The sequence below is a fragment of the Schistocerca americana genome, chromosome 3 (genome assembly GCF_021461395.2).
Source record: "Schistocerca americana isolate TAMUIC-IGC-003095 chromosome 3, iqSchAmer2.1, whole genome shotgun sequence".
NCBI classification, from domain to species: domain Eukaryota; kingdom Metazoa; phylum Arthropoda; class Insecta; order Orthoptera; family Acrididae; genus Schistocerca; species Schistocerca americana.
The window spans coordinates 885,476,969-885,495,471 of NC_060121.1; the positions used below are offsets into that span (position 1 = coordinate 885,476,969).

General features: G+C 36.4%; 1 protein-coding gene across 1 annotated transcript in view; it reads right to left on the minus strand.

The window, feature by feature from the left end:
- The window catches only part of LOC124605330 (serine/threonine-protein phosphatase 6 regulatory ankyrin repeat subunit B-like), a 353,003-nt gene that overhangs the window by 189,825 nt on the left and 144,675 nt on the right, over positions 1–18,503 (minus strand). The window contains exon 7 of the mRNA XM_047136936.1: positions 10,705–10,806. Within this exon, the coding sequence (XP_046992892.1) occupies positions 10,705–10,806 (102 nt within the window). The remainder of the gene's footprint in view (positions 1–10,704; positions 10,807–18,503) is intronic.

Below are 18,503 nucleotides of genomic sequence, written 5' to 3' on the forward strand. Positions count from 1 at the left end.
TGTTGTAGCCAAGCTTTGAATGCTCCATGCTTGTGTGAGCTTTTGAAGATCACCATTTGGGATTGGAATCATGAGTGTCAGTATGCTTTTGATGATATCAAACGACAGTTCTGTCGAAGTCAGATATTGTTCAGACCAGATTTGTCTCTGCTTTGTTGTATTACGACAGACAGAAGTGATGTCAGTTCAGGAGATCATTTATTTCAGGAAGTTGAAGTTTATGGTGTTATTGAACATAGATCTCTTGTATTTGCTAGTAGAGTATTATAGAAACATGAAAAGACATACACTGCAACTGAGAAAGAACTTTTGGCTGTACATTGGCCATTCAACAAATTTAAAAATTATTTACTAGGTCACAAAGTCATCATCTATACTGATCACAAAGCATTATGTTTTCTTCAAGTGTGTAAGTTGTACGATAAAAGAATCACTCATTGGGCCTAGTTTTTACAGCAGTTCAATTATGAAATCAGATACATAAAGGGTACAGACAATGTAGTTACTGATGCTTTGTCTAGGCTACCTTTAGAAAATAAATCATCTAATAACTTTGGAGAAGGAGAAAAAGAGTTTAAAATTATGTACCTGAGAGGTGTGAAAGAGGAAAAAGATATCTTGAAAATTTTCAAAGACATCTGCAGCTATCAAAATCATGATCAAAATTGGAAATTGGTTAAGAGAATGTTGGGTAAGAAAGGAGGAGGAAAGACAGAACAGTATTATAAAGTACACAAGGGTATTTTATTCAGGAGACAAAAGACAGACTCAGAGGATTAGAAACTATGTTCGTTGGAACTGTGTATTGATACTTTAGTTATTATACACATGGGAGTTTTGTTCATTGTGGATCAACCAAATGCACACAAAAGATTCAGGAAAACGTCTATTTTTATAACATAGGAAGGAGAGTCAAGAAGAAGATTGCCAGCTGTGACCGATGTCAGAGAGTGAAGGTAAGTAAAGAAACAAGTAGAGGCCACATGCAAAACATACTGCTAATAGTAACCTTGACCTCATGTCTGTGGACGTTTATGGACGTTTATCTAAGTCTAAGAAAGGATTTTGTTATATTTTTGTGGTGGTTGATGTATTTTCAAAGTTCATAAAGCTGTTTCCTCTTAAGAAAGCTACCAGTAAGCAAATCATCTCTAAGTTTGAAAATAAATATTTTCATCAGATGGATATTCTTAAAACAATTTTGTCTAATAATGGTCTTCAATTTACATCACAAGCTTGGAAACATTTTGTTGTTCATGCAAAAATAAGGCATATTCTAACCTTAGTGTACCATGTTTCGAGTAACCCTACAGAAAGATATGTGAGAGAGATTGGAAGACTGTTTAGAACATATAGTAGTAAGAATCATACCAGTTTGATAGATTATGTCAGTGATTTTGAGGGTATTATGAACAGCTTACAACACTCTTAAACAAGTTGTTCACCATTTGAAATCATGTTTAATTGCACACCAACTAACTTTATTTCTGAAAATGCCGAGTTTCCACTATGTAAATTTCTGTCGCTACAACAGAGGGAAGAATGTGTTAGGGAGATGATGAAAAAGAGTGGGATAGGAGAAAGCAGAGACATTATGGTAAAGGTAGATTTTCTAAGTTTGAAGTAGGAGATCTTGTGTTGATGAAAGCCTAAGAGAAATCTAAAGTGTTCACATGTGAGATAAAGAAATTTTTCAATATTTATATTGGACCATTCGAAATTCATGAAAATCCACATCCTTATGCATACAGGCTTGTATATCCTAAATCTAAGAAGTCGTTTGGATTATGCAAAATCACTGAATTATATAGACATGATCTATAAATAACTAATTTTTGTTTGTTTGTTCTTTTTCCAATGTCATGAATTTATTATGTAAGATGATGTGTTTTCTAGAGTTTTACCTTATTTACTGGGTTGGGTTGTTTTGGGGAAGGAGACCAGACAGCGAGGTCATCGGTCTCATCGGATTAAGGAAGGATGGGGAAGGAAGTCGGCCGTGCCCTTTGAAAGGAACCATCCCGGCATTTGCCTGGAGCGATTTAGGGAAATCACGGAAAACCTAAATCAGGATGGCCGGACGCGGGATTGAACCGTCGTCCTCCCGAATGTGAGTCCAGTGTTTAACCACTGCGCCACCTCGCTCGGTTCTTATCTATTGACTGGGTTTAAATCTATCTGTAGATTCATAAAACTATATAATTGTGTTTTGTTTGTCTGGAATTTAGTATGTAGGATGACGTGCTTTTTAAAGTTCTCTCTTATCTACTGACTGAGTTAAAATCTATGATACACTATATAATTATGTTCTGTAATAGATTTCTGCTTTAGAATTTGATACATGTATGCCATGAGACTAAATGAGTAGATCTTCTTGCAATTTTGAAATGGGACAATATTCATAATTTGTACTGTGAAAATTAGAATAGTATCTGAGCATATTTGTGCATAATACTATTTGTGAATCATTAGCCAAGACTGCTAAAGACAGTGTTATTCAGCATAAATGCATGTTATTTCAAGTAGGGGATTGATGTTCCAATACATTATATAACTTTAAATCACTGTGTATCTTTTTTATCAATTGTAAATGAATCTTCTAGGTTTTTGTGTATGTAGGTTAGTTTGTATGGGCAATTGGCAAATAGTGTGGAAGACATTTACTAGTATAGAAAATATAACAAGATGTATACATGTCTGCTTTCATACTCTGATTTAGGTTCTAAAGCTACTGGATTGTGTCATTATTCAAAGCTATTTATAACATAGTTTACCTGAATTTATCCTGAGTATTGCAACATTGTATCTGATTGGAACTTGAGTTGTGGACAGACTCATGCTTAACTCTGTTTTGGGTACCCCTGGTCATCGTGACTATGTGTGTGTGTGTGTGTGTGTGTGTGTGTGTGTGTGTGTTTACTCAAGGAGAATGTACAATCATTGATTGAGGCTTGATGCTCCTCACAATTAATCTTCGCATGTGATCACACTTACTGATATGATTATGAGCTTTACTAATTTTGTTGTGCTAAAAATTTTTGCTGGTTTGTATCCAGAGTGGTATAGATTTATGAGTCAATCCTCACATCGTAAACTTAGGCCCTAATATTTTTTCATTATTTTGTTCTTTCTTGAGTCAACATATGCTTAAATGCTATGGTTTATGTGGCTGATTGATTCCCACTCATGACTGAGTATTTTCTTTTGGCCTGTACCCATCATTGTAAGTTTTTCAAGTTGGCTCACTTGTCATACACTTAGGCTCTGAAGTTTTCTCTTCTCTTTTGAAGATTTTGAAGGTTTGATTGTATGGATGTTAACTTACAATATGTAATTCTTGTAATTTACATTGTCTCTGTAATTATTTCTATAGCATAATGGTGTAATCTTTTACTTTTTGACCTTATATGATTTGTCTTGTGACAGTATGTTCCACAGATATAAAAATCTGAATGCCTTATCCTGATATATATGTACAGATTATGACTTGTATAGTAGATATTTTCATATGTTTTCTGCATGTGTTATGTATCAGACACTTCTATACATCCATCTTCTATCCTGGGCATCAGTTTGTACACTGTTTGGCAAGCCTTATAGTCTATCACAAAATATTGTAAACATTCAGTTTCCAAATTTTGTGAGAGAGATATCATAATGGGACATCCTCTTCTAGCATCACCTTTCTTTATAGAAATAGGGGTACCATACAAGTATTTTCAAATCTTGTGTAGGTTAAAAGTATCTCAGCTGTTTCACTAAAAGAATTTTATATTATTTTGTAAACAATGTAATATATTTCAAGCTAAAATGTATAAAAAGAAATTAATTTCTTATAATCAATATGTACAGCTAAAGTTACTCTTCTTTTAGAAATATTTGAAATTGCAAAATGTCTGGCATATTTAAAATTGCACAATCTAACACTAATTAATAAATTTATTTCTGGATTCTTTTATAAACTAATATTAAATCTTAATGACGATTCTTCTTTTGTCAAAAAAGTTTATAAACTTTTTTGCTTTGTAAACTCTTTGGAATATTGTGAGTACTTCAGAATGTAAGTAGTAGTGGGCATGCCTCTGATGGAAACAGATGTATTTATAGTTTTAACAATGTGCATTTGTGATCTGAAGTGGAAACTGTAAAACTGAAAAATGTGACAAAAAATAAAATTCAACAGTAAAACAGGCAAATCTTCAAACATTATTCAGATCAACAGGAACCTACAAAATGAAAATTTCAGCCTCAAGAATGCACCCCTAGACATGAGAACTGCAGCCAACAATAAGAGAAAATGAAGATAACTAACAAGTTTTTCTTTTGTACAGCTTATGCCTCTCGAAGCTTTTGAAACTTTTAGATACAGAGAAATTTAACGGTAATTTGTGGAAGGGTAAGATTACAGTATGCTACTACAGCTTATCTAGCATGTTCAAGAAAACTCCACAAAAGCTTCTTTAAGTTATGGTCCAAATATTTGACTGTAAAACTAGTGCAGTAAAATAAAGTTTTACAGTAGCCTTCTGGTGTTAGGTATAAAAATATCTTTTGTCAAAATTCAATATCCCCCATTAGTGGTATTCTGAACAGGTCCCACACACTTCTGCAGTATTTTAGGATGGGCTACATCAGTGTTTTGTAAACAATAATCTTCATAGACTGTCCTGCATATTTACAATATCCTACCTATGAGGCAATGTCTGCAACTTACCTCTCCAATGACCGAGTATGTGATCATTCCATTTTATATCCTTACAAACTGTCATCCAAATTAGTAGTTGAGAGGAAGGTCTGGATATAGAGAACAAGTACTCATATGGATACAGACACTGCAAGATATGACAAGAAAATAAGTAGATTTCTAACAGAATATTTAAGTGTTGTCAGGGCAAGATAAAAAATTAAGATGGTGGTTTTAAATCTTGGATTTCAGAAACCATTCACATGGGATGATTGTACAAACATACTGTTGTTTGATCATAATACAGACTCCCAAATGGAGGACATATTAATAGATGTTGGTGTTGTTGTTGTGTGGTTTTCAGTCCTGAGATTGGTTTGATGCAGCTCTCCATGCTACTCTATCCTGTGCAAGCTTCTTCATCTCCCAGTACCTAATGCAGCCTACATCTGCTTAGTGTATTCATCTCTTGGTCCCCCTCTACAATTTTTACCCTCCATGCTGCCCTCCAGTACTAAATTGGTGACCCCTTCATGCCTCAGAACATGTCCTACTAACCGATCCCTTCTTCTAGTCAAGTTGTGCCACAAACTTCTCTTCTCCCCAATCCTGTTCAACACCTCCTCGTTAGTTATGTGATCTACCCATCTAATCTTCAGCATTCTTCTGTAGCACCACATTTCGAAAGCTTCTATTCTCTTCTTGTCTAAACTATTTATCGTCCATGTTTTACTTCCATACATGGCTACACTCCATACAAATACTTTCAGAAACGATTTCCTGACACTTAAATCTATACTCAATGTTAACAAATTTCTCTTCTTCAGAAACGCTATCCTTCCCATTGCCAGTCTAAATTTTATATTCTCTCTACTTCGACCATCATCAGTTATTTTGCTCCCCAAATAGCAAAACTCCTTTACTACTTTAAGTGCCTCATTTCCTAATCTAATTCCCTCAGCATCACCTGACTTAATTTGACTACACTCCATTATCCTTGTTTTGCTTTTGTTGATGTTCATCTTATACCCTCCTTGCAAGACACTGTCCATTACGTTCAACTGCACTTCCAAGTACTTTGCTGTCTCTGAAAGAATTACAATGTCATCGGCAAACCTCAAAGTTTTAATTTCTTCTCCATGGATTTTAATACCTACTTCAAACTTGTGTTTTGTTTCCTGTACTGTTTCCTCAATATACAGATTGAATAGCATCGGGGAGAGGCTACAACCCTGTCTCACTCCCTTCCCAACCACTGCTTCCCTTTCATGCCCCTCAACTCTTATAATTGCCATCTGGTTTCTGTACAAATTGCAAATAGCCTTTCGCTCCCTGTATTTTACCCCTGCCACCTTCAGAATTTGAAAGACAGTATTCCAGTCAACATCGTCAAAAGCTTTCTCTAAGTCTACAAATGCTAAAAAGGTAGGTTTGCCTTTCCTTAATCTTTCTTCTAAGACAAGTCATAGGGTCAGTATTGCCTCACGTGTTCCAACATTTCTACGCAATCCAAACTGATCTTTCCCGAAACTGATCTTCCCCGAGGTCGGCTTCTACCAGTTTTTCCATTCGTCTGTAAAAAATTCGCGTTAGTATTTTGCAGCTGTGACTTATTAAACTGATAGTTTGGTAATTTTCACATCTGTCAACACCTGCTTTCTTTGGGATAGGAATTATTATGTTCTTCTTGAAGACTGAGGGAATTTCGCTTGTCTCATACATCTTGCTCACCAAATGGTAGAGTTTTGTCGCTCTCCCAAGGTTGTCAGTAGTTCTAATGGAATGTTGTCTACTCCCAGGGCCTTGTTTGGACTCAGGTCTTTCAGTGCACTGTCGAACTCTTCACGCAGTATCATATCTCCCATTTCATCTTCATCTACCTCCTCTTCCATTTCCATAATATTGTCCTCAAGAACATTGCCCCTGTATAGACCTTCTAAATACTCCTTCGACCTTTCTGCTTTCCCTTCTTTGCTTAGAACTGGGTTTCCATCTGAGCTCTTGATGTTCATACAAGTGGCTCTCTTTTCTCCAAAGGTCTCTTTAATTTTCCTGTAGGCAGTATCTATCTTACCCCTAGTGAGATAAGCCTCTACATCCTTACATTTGTCCTCTAGCCATCCCTGGTTAGCCATTTTACACTTCCTGTCGATATCATTTTTGAGATGTTTGTATTCCTTTTTGCCTGCTGCATTTACTGCATTTTTATATTTTCTCCTTTCATCAATTAAATTCAATATTTCTTCTGTTACCCAAGGATTTCTACTAGCCCTCATCTTTTTACCTACTTGATCCTCTGCTGCCTTCACTATTTCATTCCTCAAAGCTACCCATTCTTCTTCTACTGTATTTCTTTCCCCCATTCCTGTCAATTGTTCCCTTATGCTCTCCCTGAAACTCTGTACAACCTCTGGTTCTTTCAGTTTATCCAGGTCCCATCTCCTTAAATTCCCACCTTTTTGCAGTTTCTTCAGTTTTAATCTACAGTTCATAACCAATAGATTGTGGTCACAGTCCACATCTGCCCCTGGAAATGTCTTACAATTTAAAATCTGGTTCCTAAATCTCTGTCTCACCATTATATAATCTATCTCAAACCTTCTAGTATCTCCAGGGTTCTTCCATATATACAACCTACTTTCATGATTCTTGAGCCAAGTGTTAGCTATGATTAAGTTATGCTCTGTGCAAAATTCTACCAGGCGGCTTTCTCTTGCATTTCTTAGCCCCAATCCATATTCACCTACTACATTTCCTTCTCTTCCTTTTCCTACTGTTGAATTCCAGTCACCCATAACTATTAAATTTTCATCTCTCTTCGCTACCTGAAAAATTTCTTTTATCTCATCGCACATTTCATCAATTTCTTCATCATCTGCAGACCTAGTTGGCATACAAACTTGTACTACTGTAGTAGGAATGGGCTTTGTGTCTATCTTGGCCACAATAATGCATTCACTACGCTGTTTGTTGTGGTTTACCCGCACTCCTATTTTTTTACTCGTTATTAAACCTACTACTGCATTACCCCTACTTGATTTTGTATTTATAATCCTGTATTCACCTGACCAAAAGTCTTGTTCCTCCTGCCACTGAACTTCACCAATTCCCACTATACCTAACTTTAACCTATCCATTTTCCTTTTTAAATTTTCTAATCTACCTACCCGATTAAGGGATTTGACATTCCACGCTCTGACCCATAGAACGCCAGTTTTTTTTCTCCTGATAACGATGTCCCCTTGAGTAGTCCCCGCCCAAAGATCTGAATGGGGGAATATTTTACCCAAGAGGACGCCATCATCATTTAATCACACAGTAAAGCTGCATGCCCTCGGGAAAAATTACGGCTATAGTTTCCCCTTGCTTTCAGCCGTTCGCAGTACCAGCACAGCAAGGCCATTTTGGTTAGTGTTACAAGGCCAGGTCAGTCAATCATCCAGACTGTTGCCCCTGCAACTACTGAAAAGGCTGCTGCCCCTCTTCTGGAACCACACATTTGTCTGGCCTCTCAACAGATACCCCTCCGTTGTGGTTGCACCTATGGTACGGCTATCTGTATTGTTGAGGCACGCAAGCCTCCCCACCAATGGCAAGATCCATGGTTCATGGGGGTATATTAATAGATATTAATAGAATATTAATAGATATCTCTCACATATAGAAACAACTGAAAGAGTATAAAAAAATGAGTCACCAGGACAGGATTGATTTCCAATACCATTTTACAGAGTATACTCTATGGAAAGGGACCCTTGCTTAGCTTGCATTCATTGTGAATCTCTCACCCAACCCAAGTCGCTAGGTACTGAAAAATGCACGTGTGTACAAGAAAGGTAAGAGAACAGAACCACAAAATAACACTTGTTTGTCTCAGAATTCTAGAACATATTCTCTGTTCAAATATAATAAATTTCCCTGAGATGATAGAGCATCTGTCCACAAATCAGCACAGATTTAAAAAGCATCGCTCATAGGAAACTCAACTTGCCCTTTTCTCACATCATATTCTGCAAGCTATGGATCAATGGAAACCAGCAGAGTCCATACTCGTAGACTTCTACAAAGCATTTGACACAGTGCCCCACTACAGACTCTTAATGAAATCCCATATGTTAAATGAATGTTCAATCTGTTATGTTGGAATGGGCACATTAAGGAGTTGTTTAAGGAGCTACATTCAGTAACCTATAAGATACGGTAGTCTTCACTAGGTTAGGTGACATGGCACAAAATAGTTTGGCATAACTTTGCAATCTTCTTGAGTGTATATATGACTGGTTTGTTTTCCACACATTCTTTGACATGAAGGAATTCATTAACTGTAATACAATGCTGTTAGTTCAGTAGCTAATACAAAGTAGCCGAAATACACATAAAATATGACAAATGGAATAGGTTCCCAGATATGTGAATGGCTTGGTGACTTCTGATGTAATAGAACCCAGTATGTTGTCTTTGATGGCAAGTGTTCATCTGAGATAAGGGTATCATCAGGAGTGCAAGAGGGAAGTGCTACAGGGCCACTCTTATTCTCTATATACATAAAAAAATCTGATGAACATTGTGAACAGCAGTCTGTGGCTGTTTACTGTTGATGCTGTGGTGTATGGGATGGTGTCATCAGTGAGTGACTATAGGAGGAAACAAGATGACATAGACAAATTTTCTAGTTGAGTGAGATGAGTGGCAGCTTACTGTAAATATAGAAAAAAATGTAAATTAATACATATGAGTAGGCAAAACAATCCATAATATTTGAATACAGGATAGTAATGTACTGCTTGATACAGACACACCAATTAACCCTAGAGTGGGCACGTCTTTAACGTAACACAAGTGGACACATGGCACACTTCATACACATGTAAAGAATGGCTGTCTATATGTTACCAAGGTCATTATGTATGCATAAAATCACGGTTTAATGTTAGTTGTATTAAACAATGATAATATAAATTTATATAATATGAGCTAAACCACTATTTAACTAAACAATAATGGAATAAACTTTCATTATATTACTCTGTTGCCATGGCAGGTGCTACCCCACAGTAACAACCCACTCAAAGCATTAAACAATGCTGCTGCATCAGATACCAGCCAACCACTTATTCGATTACTAGTATCTCATAGAAAATGGTCTCATAATGAGATCATGCTGTTAGCTTCTAATATGGGCCAGTCTCTTTCACGGCTTGTAAATTTTTCTCATCTAACTCGCTGTTTATTTTATATTACTGCTGCTTGCTTGGCCATATAACAACACAATTTATAACTGTGTCGGTTGAAACAATAATGAATGAATAGGTGTGAATTCAAAATCATGAAACAACAATGGAATGGTACAAGACTATTTTATTTATAGTTGGCACACTTTATACATAGGCGTGCCCACTCAAGAGTGTACCATTGCAAAGTGTCATGAAATGGTACAAAGATGTAATGACTGCAGTAGGGAAGGCAAATGGCCAACTTCAGTTTTTTGGGCCAATTTTAGGAAAGTGTGGTTCATCTGTAAATGAGAGTATATACAGAACACTAGTGTAACCAATTCCTGAGTTCTGCTTGAGTGTTTGGGATCCCCACCAGGTTGGATTAAGGGAAGACATCAAAGCATTTCACAGGCAGGTTGCTAGATTTGTTACCAGTAGGTTTGATCGACATGAAAGTATTGTGGAGATGCTTCATGAACTCAGTTGGTAATCACTGGAATTAAGAAAATGTTCTCTACCTGGAACACTATTGAGAAAATTAGAGAACCAGCATGTAAAGTTAGCTGCAGAATTTTTCTACTGATACAAATGGAGACTTTGTGGGAGTGTAATAAGATAAGAGAATTAGGGTTCGTACGGAGGCATATAGAAAGTCATTTTTCCCTTGCTCTATTTGGGAGTGGAACAAGAAAGGAAATGGCTAGTACAATACAAGGTACCCTCTGCCATGCACCATATGGCAGCGTGTGAAGTATTTTTGTAGATGTAGAAGTAAATAGGAGGTTAAGATTTTTCTTTGTTTACCTCAGAATCATGTGCACCTACAGCAATGTGCAGACACTTTGTGAGAAGATCCCTCCCAAAGCATGATGTTTCAACTCCTGCTTTTATTAACGCCTGCACTGCCTGAAACAAAACGAGAAAAAATTGAACATGAGGAACAACCCTGAGAATTTGCTATTTTCATATTTAAATTTCATAATGTCAAGAGCTACAGGGAAAGATATACATATGAAATCTTCAACAGCTGTGAAGTGATAGAGATGAGGAAATAAATAAAATAATAAGTGTAGCATTTGCCATATGTTATTCATTCTTATTATTGTCATCTACTGACATTGAATTTAAGAAAGAATGAACCAAGACACTTTGCTATGAGGCATTACTGATAGAAACAATAGCTATAGAGTTAGAGTGTGCGAGTAATCACATAAAAATTCCTGAAATGATGATTAATTACATAAGAACTAATGAAATCTCATATGCAAAATGAATGTTCAATCTGTTAAGTTGTAATGGGCACATTAAGGAGTTTCTTAAGGAGCTACATTCAGTAAGCTATAAGATATAGTAGTCTTCATTAGGTTAGGCGACATGGCACAAAATATTTTGGCATAACTTTGCAATCTTCTTGAGTGTCTATATGACTGGTTAGTTTTCCACACAGTCTATGATATGAAGAAATTCATTAACTGTAATACATTGCTATTATTTCAGTAGCTAACACAAAGTAGCTGAAATACACATAAAATATGATAAATGGAAATATTGTATAACAAATTTTATATAACTAGTACAGAATGGAAAATACATGACCTGATACAAATAAAACAATAACATAATTCCACACCAAAAAGTTTGTACATGAACTTGGAAGTAGACATTTACAAAATGGATGTGCCTTATTAGTAGAGCACAAAATGGTATCAAAACAGGGAATGGGAATGTGGTTATCCTTTGTACAGTACACACAGTAGCCAGTAATGGTTGTAATTAGAGTTCTTATGAATTCCATAGTCAATGTGAAGTAGAAATTTACAAAATGGATGTGTCTTATTAGCAGAGCGCAAAATGCTATCAAAACAGAGAATGGGAATGTGGTTATCCTTCGTACAGTGTACACAGTGGCCACTAATGGTTGTAACTAGAGTGCTTATGAATTCCATAGTCAATATGAAGTGAATGCTGATGTTTTCATGAAACTGCTTTCAGCTCAGGAATGGTCTGGTGAGAAAGAGTGCAAGTAGCAACACACCACCACTTGTTAGCTTCCAACTACCTTAGTCTCCACGTGTGATGCCTGTTTATAGATATGTGTAATATTGGAATCACAAAATGGTAAAATACAAAATCATAACATGGAAGATATTAACATAAAAATCAGGAAAATTGAAGGAGACAAAGACACACTACATAGAGACAAAAGTTTGTTTAATGAATAATTTTATTAGTAGAAAATGGCAAAATTATCAATACTAATTTACTACCACACCAATTCACTGCAAAAAGAGATTTCCAAAGCTCACCAAAAAATTATGCAGAAGTGAAACTTTCTAATTAGGATAATTAACAAACCAACAAATTAATTTAGTTAAATTATGCATTTTAGAAAACAGGCTAATGAGGGCTACAAAACTACAGTACTGAATTTTAGGACACAAAAATTTTCAATACAATAATGTTCGAAATACAACATTTTTGTAAAATATTTATTCAAAAGAGCAGAATAAGGGTTTTCAAATGGGCAATAGCAATCTAGAATCAAACAACTTTTATGTCACTAAAAATTTCATCATCTCACTGTTTGCATGTATAGTAAATCACTAATATTTCTTTAAATAAAATATTTCCATCATTAATAAGAAAACTACACAGTTTGAACAAGAATTGGATTTTTTTAGTTACTGCACTGCATCATCACCGGCTGCTCTTGTGGCTATCCTGCCAACTGACAACCACTGACTGTTGTGGCATAGGTCTGAAGAACTGGGCCCTCACACTTCCTGCTATCTATGGATAATTTTGTCTTGTGTTGTACACAGTACTGAATATATTTATGTATGTATGTATGTATGGTCTTCTTTATTTGCTGCAGTCAGTCCTGTCAAACCAGAGTCCCTAGTCAGCTGTGCCCAACTGTGGAAAACACTGCAGAAGCTGCTGCTGAGACATGCTGCAGCCTGTGAAGCAATGTCATGGGAATGCAGTACATGTCAAAGTTAGGCTGGCCATTCTGATGCATCACTGCCTACGTTAACCATAATTACGGGCAACAGCAGGTGGAATCAGTATGCAGGAGGATATGGTCAGTAGGTGGTGAGATGGCTGATACACACCAGTGGTGATGGTCATAGCAGACTAATGGGTGAGTGCCACTGGCATGTGCAACCTGGCAGAGAATTTTTTTTCTTTCTATCCTTAGCATTCAGTATCAAGAAGATGTCAGTGGGGAAAGAGTTACCTGACAAGAGGTGTTGCAATGTCTCTTAAATGATACTGCACAGATGTAATCAGAATTTGACTGAGGAAATCTGTTGGTTTAAGAAGCTGTGGATGTCTTGAATTTAGAGGTTCGTGAAAATAATGTTATGAAGTGTCAATCTTGCAAAACATGCACAAAAACTGTTAAAAGTGGCTTACTTTGCATTCAGTGGAATCAAAAGTTTCATTTTTGGTGTGGGACGATTGACACTTCACTGAGAAGTGACAATAGGTATGCGACTGTGTGGAACTGTGTAGACTGTAAACAAAAAGCAGTGACCATAAATAGCCACGAAATGTGTACTTGTGACACAGGTAGAGCACTTGACAGTATCAAATAGGAAAACCAATTGTTAATTTCAATGATTAGAGTCTTGCAGGACAACATTTAAAAACTGCATGAGAAATACGAAATAAACAGAACAATGAAAACCAGGATTGTGGATCTGTCAGTGAGGGTTTACAAAAAATGGGTGATGGATTGGAAATGTGGTGAGTGTAAGTTTAAATTGTTGCCAAATTGGATCTCTTGCAGGAAAGAAGAAACAGCATATCAGTGCCGCAGACTGGCTGCAAATAGAACCAGACTACTTACAGTTGGCAATGAGGATAACAGATATTTTCACAAATAATATCCACGATAGTGAAGGTAACAGCATCCATTCACTGCAGCAGAAGTGCAATGTACTGAAGAAAATGCACAACCAAGCAGAACACACAAGTCTCACATTTTCACCTGGGCTATCTAAGAACCCAGCCCAAGATCCAAACTGTGAAGCAACTATTAGTACAGGCAAAACAACATATAACAAGATGTCCAACAAAGCTCTAAACAGTGATGTTGAAGCATTAAGAAAAACTGAAAAACTCCTAATTTACACTGATAGCCATGGAAAAGGTCTCTCTGTTTCCCTTTGTGAAAATGTGAAGTAAGATTATTCAGTGTTTGCTAAGCTCAAACCTGGAGCTACATTCAATTCTAAAGTAGAAGACTTAACCATAGAAACAAATGAACTCAACAAAGATGACTGCATTTTGATTATTGGTGGCACCAGTTATAGAAACAAAGGTAAGTGAGCACTGAGAAGTTACAGAAAGTTATTGCCACAATTACACCATACCAATGTTATCAAAATATACGTACCAATATGATATTACCTTCCAGAGTGGTCTTGTGTTAATAGAGAAATAGAAACTCACAATTCAGTCCCACAAAAACTATATGAAAAAATCAGCTAAGTAAAATTAACAAATGTTTGCAAAATGAATGGACATGAACACACCTAGCATGGACTACATATGAACAGGGAGGAAAAATTAAGATTAGTGAATGAAATAAAAGTTCTCTGTGCACGATTCGCCAACAAGAAGGAACCAGTAGCACTAGGTTAAAATCCCGATGCTTTTTTAGAGAAAAGCTGCAAAATACTAACGCAAATTCTTTACAGACAAATGGAAAAACTAGTAGAAGCCGACCTAGGGGAAGATCAGTTTGGATTCCATAGAAATATTGGAACACGTGAGGCAATACTGACCCTACGACTTATCTTAGAAGCTAGATTAAGGAATGGCAAACCTACATTTCTAGCATTTGTAGACTTAGAGGACGCTTTTGACAATGTTGACTGGAATACTCTCTTTCAAATTCTGAAGGTGGCAGGGGTAAAATATAGGGAGCGAAAGACTATTTACAATTTGTATAGAAACCAAATGGCAGTTATAAGAGTTGAGGGGCATGAAAGGGAAGCAGTGGTTGGGAAGGGAGTGAGACACGGTTGTAGCCTCTCCCCAATGTTATTCAATCTGTATATTGAGCAAGCAGTGAAGGAAACAAAAGAAAAATTCAGAGTAGGTATTAAAATCCATGGAGAAGGAATAAAAACTTTGAGGTTCGTCGATGACATTGTAATTCTGTCAGAGACAGCAAAGGACTTGTAAGTGCAGTTGAACAGAATGGACAGTGTCTAGAAAGTAGGGTATAAGATGAATATCAACAAAAGCAAAACGAGGATAATAGAATGTAGTCCAATTAAGTCTGGTGATGCTGAGGGAATTTGATTAGGAAATGAGACACTTGAAGTAGTAAAGGAGTTTTGCTATTTGGGGAACAAAATAACTGATGATGGTCAAAGTAGAGAGGATATAAAATGTAGCTTGGCAATGGGAAGGAAAGCGTTTCTGAAGAAGAGAAATTTGTTCACATCGAGTATAGATTTAAGTGTCAGGAAGTCGTTTCTGGGAGTATTTGTATGGAGTGTAGCCATGTACGGAAGTGAAACATGGACGATAAATAGTTTAGACAAGAAGAGAATAGAAGCTTTCGAAATGTCGTGCTACAGAAGAATGCTGAAGATTAGATGGGTAGATCACATAACTAATGAGGAGGTGTTGAAGAGGATTGGGGAGAAGAGGAGTTTGTGGCACAACTTGACTAGAAGAAGGGATCGGTTGGTAGGACATGTTCTGAGGCATCAAGGGATCACCAATTTAGTATTGGAAGGCAGCGTGGAGGGCAAAAATTGTAGAGGGAGACCAAGAGATGAATACACCAAGCAGATTCAGAAGGATCTAGGTTGCAGTGGGTACTGGGAGATGAAGAAGCTTGCACAGGATAGAGTAGCATGGAGAGCTGCATCAAACCAGTCTCAGGACTGAAGACCACAACAACAACAACAACATTGTAGGAAGCAGCATAGAGGAGGAGATGTGGCAATATTTGTTAGAGAACATATTCAGTCAAAGAAACTTATATTTATTGAGCAATATATTGAAGAGGGTATATTAGAAATAAGTGGTATTGCAATTCAATTAAAAGAGCTTGAAGTCAATGTTGTAACACATAAAGTAATAGGAATATACAGACCACCTTGTGTAGATGTAATCCATTTTCTCAACAGCTTCAATACAATAATTATGCAAACTGATCCCAATGACCTTACTATACTTGGAGACTTCACCGTTGATGCAAACACTAATGAGAAATATACTTACCATGGATACCAGCAGCTCAGATTGTAGCTCTACCAGGATAGATTAAGCAATAGTCAACTAAACTGCTGAAGAGACTGTTAACAATAGTGACATAGACTTTCATTACTCTAAGCACCTTGCACAACAGATAGAATATAGAAAAACAGCTCCTACAATAATACCAAAAACTTTTGAAAAGAAATGAGTTATGAGCAACAGTAACATCAACTCTCTGAGAATTAAACTAGCTGAGGAGAAGTGGGATAGAATCTAGCTTGTGGAAGGATCAGATAACAACCTACTGAGACACTTTGATTCTTGTTGTCGCATTAAAGAAATTCAGACAGGGCTAATACACAGTCAGAGTGGAAGAAATAGCAAACTCAGACTTCCAGCAAGCCTTGTTAAACTCGAGCAAAATATTTACCACCTGGATGTCCTGTACAAATCAACAAGGCTGCACATTTTGAAACAGAAATATAACACAGCTATGAAAATCTTTATAGCAGAACTTTCAAACAGTTAAAGAAAATGGTATGAGAAAGGCAATCCTCACATTAAAGAACAAGTACTCAGATGGATGGAATGGTACATCGAGTGTAGTAGCTAAATAATTCATAAAAGAAATAGTTAAGCCACTAATGTACCTCGTAAACTGTAATATTAGAGAAAGTACTTATCCTAGTAGTCTAAAAATAAGCATTGTTAAGACAGAGCATAAGAAGGGGAGTACAAAAGAGATTTGAAACTACCGCCCAATGTCGTTGAAACCTACCTTTAGTAAGGTTTTGGAAATGGCTATCTTTTCTCAGCTCTCTGCTTATTTTATAAGGAACAAATTAACAGAAACACAGTGTAGCCTTAGGAAACATCGATGCACAACAACTCCAGTTGCTGAATTTCTCCATGAAGTGAACATCTTCCTAGAGCAAGGTACGAAGACAGCAGGCATATTCTTAGATTTCCAAAGTCTTTGACTCAGTCAACCACAGGTTGCTCTTTCAGAAATTGAAGGTTTACAACTCTGAGGACTCATCTATGTTTACTGACCACATACTTGACAAATTGCAAACAGTGCATTAAACTTCCATGTTAAACAGATAGTAAGGTAATATATTTCTAGTCTTCTAGAGATACAGAAGTCTAGTGTGTACCACAGGGTTCAATCCTTGGTCTCGTTCTCTTCTTGGGTTATGTCAGTGACATGACACAACCCTGCAACTCACATCTAGTAACCTATGCTGATGACACCTCCCTCTTATTTTATGAAAAAGACTCAGAGACATTACACTCGGCTGCAACTAAGGGTGTGAGGGAAGAAACCACATATTTTCTATACGAGGGTCTAAACACCAATATCCCAGCTACTAATATTTAAAACAACTAGTTCTCATGAGGCTGAAATAGACAATATTTGTGGTATTATATCAGCAGAAACATAATATTAAATTTTCTTGGTGTTCATGTGGACAAAAATCTCCATTGGGTAAACCCCATTACTTCTGTATGTGAGAAAATCAGCAGTAGCTGTAAAAACTTATTACATATTTTTCTGAATAGTAAAAACTTCTTTCTCCATTGACCCTTCTGCCTGAAGAAGGAGCCACTGGCTCTGAAAGCTTGCCAATTACAGCAGTCATATGTGTATATTCTGCCACCACTGGTTAGTGGATTGTTTATCTACCCAATTAAATAATTATGTCAAAAACTGTTTGTTTTTGTTGTTATAAATAAGTGCAGTGATATAGATAATTATGATACTAGAAGTAGGGGTAACCACTTCAGGCAGAGGACAAAATTAAAAATAACTGACAATAGTCCTTATATTAATGGACAGATATGGTTCTACAAGCTGCAACAATCTGAAAACCTGTGAACCAAAGCTATTCCAGAGGGAGTTAAAAGCCTTCTTAGGAGATAAATGTTTTTATTCACTCAGTGAATTCTAATCTACTTGCCCTCTGTTGTACCATGTAAAATAATTAGAATATTAAGATTAATGTATGCACCACTACTGTATGTAAGTGTTATCTATAGTAATCTACTCAACCTGTGTATGACGTTTGTAAAAGACATCAGCTTGATGACCTACAAGCCATAAATGTAAATCAATAAATAGAAATATATAAACTAAAAATAGCCAGAAGGGCAGAAACTCTTTCATCATACAGTCCCTCCTCCCCACTTTCAGACATTCCAATGTCTGTCTTACTAAAACCATTAGATTAAATTAGTACTTGTTCCACAGATCATGAATTTGACACTTCGTATTGATGTGGAATATGTCAAGTTAATAAAATATGTCTATACAAGATATTACATTACACAAAATATTACATGGCACTTAATATCTCTCTCTCTCTCTCTCTCCT